At 39.9% G+C, this 6,000-nt stretch overlaps 1 protein-coding gene across 1 annotated transcript in view; it reads left to right on the top strand.

The window, feature by feature from the left end:
• The first annotated feature begins 1,482 nt into the window (after nt 1-1,482).
• Nucleotides 1,483-6,000, top strand: part of IGFN1 (immunoglobulin like and fibronectin type III domain containing 1) — a 41,249-nt gene continuing 36,731 nt past the window's right edge. Inside the window, exons 1-3 of the mRNA XM_072996511.2 lie at nt 1,483-1,486; nt 2,275-2,394; nt 4,852-4,991. Coding sequence (XP_072852612.2) covers nt 1,483-1,486; nt 2,275-2,394; nt 4,852-4,991 — 264 coding nt within the window. The remainder of the gene's footprint in view (nt 1,487-2,274; nt 2,395-4,851; nt 4,992-6,000) is intronic.

Genomic DNA, 6,000 nt, shown 5'->3' with positions numbered 1-6,000 from the left:
TAATGGCAATTTTCCTGGAACAGATTATCATTGTTAAGCGAGGCACCACTTTAATGGGCTTAGGAGCCTTTACAGTCTTCAACTCTCCTAAGAACTTTATGGGTTGTGTGGGTGAAGGAAAGTCTTCCCCAAGCTAGTACTCTCAAAAACGTTTTGGACTACAACTCTCACTACCCCCAATGAGCAAAGCGAAGCTGACCATACACTGGATAGCTATGCTAGGAGTTGCAGTTCAGCATGTCTCGAGGGCTCCAGGTTAGAGACCTAGTTGTTATTGTTTTTTTTTTTAAGTTTAATTACTATCTCACTGCGTAGCTCTGAATTTGACACATCTTGTCAAACCCCAAAAAATCTACAGGATCTTTCCAAAGCATTATCTCCTAAATTCTAATAATTAGTGTTAGTTGGTTAGTAACAGAAGGTTACGGGGTCTTCATAGGTTCAGGCAACAACAACGGTTTATTAACATTTAACAAAGGTGTGTCAATAACCACTTCAGTAGGGATTAACGGGTCCCACTGAGGCTCCATTCTTTTAACAAATTTCATCAACCTGATAGCTGTGTCTCAGAAGGGGGGAGCCGGCCCAAAGCGCTCCCGATCGTTGGGTTTTCTCAGCGGGGCGCTCCTTACTGCGCAGCAGGGGTGGCAGGCCCTATCCCCCTCGAGAGGTGAACCACCCTCCTCCAGCGACCATGCCCTCTGGGGTAAACCACCATGGTCCATTCGAGTGTTTCATGGACCACCAAGCCTCCAGGGTGAGGAGAAGGGTCAGGAAGGAGCCCACCAACCTTCAGATTCGGAAAGTCATCTAAGAGAGATTTTACTTCACCCACTTTTTCTTCTTCTCCCTTGACTTTCCTCTCCTTTCCTGTCTCCTTTCCCACAGGAACTAATCTCACATTGCTTTTTCTTCGCAGGGGGATTTCATCACACTGTACTGCTGAAATCCAGCTATTGGCAGAAGAACAATGTCAGGGCGACGGGGAGGTGAGAGAGGAAAAAAAAAGCTTCTAGAAAGGGGTTCATAATATTTTCACTTAATATCATACCTGTCAATGTTGGGGGGGGGGGAAGGTGGATAGTTATTTTGAGTGAAAGCCTGAGATATGGAGAATGACTCCTAAAATCTGAGTCTCCACACTAAAGCCTAATGCCCAGCCTTAGTACATAGCTTCTTCTAAAGGCCAGTATTTAAACATACAAGAAACCGACAACCGCAGCACAAATGCCAAGCCCATCTAGTCCCACAGCCTAACACTATTCATATTTATTCCATGGTAAATCACATTGTTCCCATTAGGCTTTGAGGGCTTTTTAAATGGGATAGTTTGTATTTTTATTGCTTTTAAATCTCTTTTAGCAATGCTTTGACCTTACATTTTAATATACATTTCAATGTCTAGTAGTTTTAATATCTAGTAGTCTTACCTTCTGGAACTGAACTTGAGGGGGATAATAAATTACACTTGACACTACGGCTATGGGTACTGCTTACTGACAGCTCCTTAGAGTTCATTGTCAACTTTGAACATGTCAAGGTATGAATACACAAGGCCTTTTTTTGAACTTCCCTACTTGCCTAAAACTAGTTCAGATTAAAAAATCTCTGAGATGCACAGCAACTATCATTTGAGCTTTGAGCGGTGAGAAGGCGGCACAATTCGGTTTGTGCTTTGTATCTTAAGCATAGCCGCAGAATTTGGCTACAGGACTTTTGGAGACCACTTACCTTGCAAACAGCCCGTATGCTGAGACCTAGATCCAAAATGAATGGCCATTTGATACCTTAATCTGGTGTGGGGTTCTAGAATAACCCTAGAAATTTCAGCATTTTGAATTGGAATGTACTGCCCCAAGAAGTCAGACTGGCCTTCTCTCTTCTTGTCCTTCCTTTGGATCTGGGTTTGTTAGTTAGTTTGTTTATATTTTTAAAAATGTTTTTAAGTTTGTTTCTAATTTTGGTTTTAATATTGATTACTCTTTCATTGTTTTAAGTATAGCTTTTCTGTAGGATGTTGAACCCGTGAGCTTTATTTAGTTTCACTTCTTGTGATCTGCTTTTGGTCCCCTATGGTGAGAAAGGCAATATATAAATAATATAAACTCTCTGGGTGTTCAAAGTAAAAAATCTTTTAGAGGCACTTGAGACCTTTAAAATCTACCAGTGAATGAAACTTGGCAGCCTTGTGGAGATGAACACAAAGAGATTAGAGCTGTCATTCAACTTTCAATTAATGATTTTCTTCTCTGGTAAATATTTATTTATTTCCAGTTAAAACGAAGAAATCTGCTCTTCCCGGAGTGAACATCACACAGTTTGTGGACACTATTCCTAAAGGGTGCAGCACCCCTGATTTTGAGCGGAAACCAATTACCTTAACGTTACAGGAAGGTAAGGCTGTTCCCTAAGGGCTCATTATCCCCATTGCTTGTTTATATTTATCAGTCAACTGAGAGGATAATATCATATTCCTTTTCACCAGTTCTTGTGCTCTACGTGGGGCTGCATTTGAGGATGATTCGGGAAACTTCTAGTGGTGCAGAATGCAGCGGCCAGACTCCTTACTGGAGTGAGAAAACACCAGCATATTTCTCCTATTCTGGCCATGCTGCACTGGCTCCCCATTCGTTTCCGCATTGACTTCAAAGTTTTAATGCTCATGTATAAGGCCCTAAACGGTTTAGGACCTTGATACTTGGCAGAACGCCTGCTCCCACCAAGATCTACCCGGATCACCCACGTGAGTCAGGAGGTGAGGCTGAGGAGCCTGATGCTCAGGGAGGCCCGGAGGGAAAAGACACGAAACTGGGCCTTCTCGGCAGTGGCTCCTCGCCTCTGGAATAACCTTCCTCTAGAGATGCGCAAGGCCCCCACACTGGGTACTTTTAAAAGCCAACTAAAAACATGGATGTACATCCAGGCCTTCCCTCCTGTCAACACTTGACTCTCTTCTTTTTCTTGCTATATATTATTTACTATATTTTTGCACTGTATCTGTTATTGATTGTGCTGCAATGTTCTTGTGTCACTTTAATGTATATATGTCATGTTGGAAGCCGCCCAGAGTGGTAGAATATACCAGATGGGCGGGATATAAATAAATAAATAAATAAATAAATAAATAAATAAATAAATAAATAAATAAATAAATGAATGAATGAATGAATGAATGAATGAATGAATGAATGAATATTTATTTATTTATTTATTTATTTATTTATTTATTTATTTATTTATTTATTTATTTAATATGCCGCCCACTCTACCCAGAGGTCTCTGGGCGGCTTACAATAATTAAAATTCAATACAATAAAAATAAAATGATTAAAATACAATTAAAATACGATTAAAATACAATTAAAATTGCCATCATCAGGACCCACAGTTGATGTTATTTCAATTAAAAGCCTTCTGGAACAGTGGCGTTGAAATGTCATCAACGTCAGCACCAGACGAATTTCAGTTGGGAGGGCGTTCCATAGTCTGGGGGCAGCTGCCGAGAAGGCCCTTTGTCTACAAGCTATCCCTCTTACACCTCCTTGAGGGATGGCTCTTTCAAAAGGGCCCCCTGGCTAGATCTTAACTGCTGGGTAGGCTCATATGGAAGGAGATGGTCCTTCAAGTATCCAGGGCCCAAGCCGTTTAGAGCTTTATATGTCAAAACAAGCACTTTGAATTGGGCCCGGGCAGCAACCGGTAACCAATATAAATTAAACAGAATTGGCTTGATGTGATCTCTAGCGGCTCCACCACTCAAATAAATAAATAAATAAATAAATAAATAAATAAATAAATAAATAAATAAATAAATAAATAAATAAAGTTCAATTTAGAAATCCATATAGTCCAGCTGAAAGATTTACTATCAATATTGAATATATTCCACCAACAATTAGCACATACCACACACATATCCTGTATACCACTCACCACTGGAGGAGTATACCAGATACCTTGCAGTTGTGGCCAGGCATATATTGGAACCACAAAACGAAGCATCCACACCAGACTCAAAGAACATGAGAGACAGTACAGACTAAAACAACTGGAAAAATCAGCAGTAGCTAAACATATCCTAAAACAAGCTGGACATGAAATTCTATTTCAAAATACTGAAATACTGGACAGCACCAGCAATCATTATGTTAGAGTGCACAGGGAAGCCATTGAAATCCACAAACACCAGCAGAGCTTCAACAAAAAAGTAGAAAGTTTAAAACTCAACAAAGCTTGGCTCCCAGCACTGAAAAATACAGCGTGCAAAAGGTCAACGAACTCTACCCAGCCACAAGGACCGGTGATCACTACACACAAAAGACCAGCTAACAATGCCCATCAATCACAGTGACAGATAATCTCTCCTCCTTATCACAACAATGCACCCACAACAAAAACACACTGATGACCATAATCACCCAATCTTGAAAAGGACAAAAGCTGATCCCACAGCTATAAATACTCAACTCCCAAACAAACTGCAGCAGAGCACATTGTGCTGCTCCTGTCCTCTGAAGATGCCGGCCACAGAAACCGGTGAAACATTAGGAAGAACAACCTTCAGAACACGGCCAAAGAACCCGAAAAACCCACAACAACCCTTAAATCAATTTTAGTCCATGAAAGCTCAGATTAAAATAAAACTGTTGGTCTTCAAAGTGCTACAATATTTTGCCTTCATCTCTACCCCATCTTCTTTTCCCCCTTTTTCTTCTGTCAACATGTTGAGGGATACTAACACAACTACTTCTTCGGAATTTATTAAAATAAATCTTTTAGTCTTAGAAGTGCCACACTATCTTTATTTTTGTTTTTTATTGCATTTAGTTTTTTTTTTATTTCTGTTACAAGGTAAAAATGCAATTTTCAGAGCTGTGGTCAAGGGGGATCCCAGACCGGAGATACTGTGGCAACGGAGTACTGGGAAAATCGATGACCATGAGAGATATCGGGTCTCTTGTGTTCCTGGCACAAATGAATATACCCTGCAAGTAAGAGTTAACAATGAAATTCCTGTGAATATATTATCACCATTGAATAGATAAAAAGATGTTAAGGCCTTACTAACCTTGAAACTCAAAAAGGGGTCATTTTGTAAGGGCTTGTTTGATCTTACTAAATGCTCTAAGTTTGTTATGCATTAGAGTAATAATAGTTCAGGATATGACTATGGTTTCTGGAGAATATTGTAAGAAAGAAAGACTATGTAACATGCAAAAGCAGTGTAAACTGTAAAAAAAAATGACTGTGTAATAGAAGTATGTATAGAATAATTGACACGTACCATTTATAGTTTTAAAAGATTGACAGGAACAAAAAAGGGTATTAAAGCTGAAGTGGAAAGGATGGGACTTCCTCCACTCAATTTAGCAAAACATAAAACAAAACAAAATCATTTGAGAACTGATGGCCTGCCCATAGGGCTGTAGGTTGAGCCCTCTTACACCTCTTCGATCTGACTGTCTTTCTGAGATTTTGTCTCTTTGTGACAGAGCAGAGTTAGGCAAGATGCAGCCCACAGGGGCTAAAATGAACCTAACCAGTAGTTTCATCCCAAATTAAAAAAAAAATTGAAGAAAACTATCTTGTTCAAATATATATATATATATATCTTGTGCTCTCTAGAGGTATTGGGGCAATTGTCCCATAACTTGAGGGCTCCCCCAAAGTCCTGTGATCTCCACATTCACCACTTAAAATTTATTAATTAATTAAAATCAAAGTAAGAAACTTTAATTCTGTACCTGTCAGAGCACTTGTCTATGACCCATACCACCCACACCCCCAGGCTGTAATGCTGCAGGTAGCCATACTGAGGGAGGCCAAAAAGTCCACAACCAAGGGCTGGGCCTTCTCCATGGTGGCTGCCTCTCTCTGGAATGTCCTATCTATGGAAGTGCACCAGGCTCCTACTCTTATGACATGTCCAAAAACAAAACAAAACAAAAAACCCAAACATAAAAACCTTGTTTTTCAGAAGGGCATTTAAGGGCATTCCTC

This window comes from Pogona vitticeps, chromosome 4, assembly GCF_051106095.1.
Source record: "Pogona vitticeps strain Pit_001003342236 chromosome 4, PviZW2.1, whole genome shotgun sequence".
Taxonomy (NCBI): domain Eukaryota; kingdom Metazoa; phylum Chordata; class Lepidosauria; order Squamata; family Agamidae; genus Pogona; species Pogona vitticeps.
The sequence above is the reverse complement of the archived record's forward strand: the minus strand, read 5'-3'. Positions and strand labels throughout refer to the sequence as shown.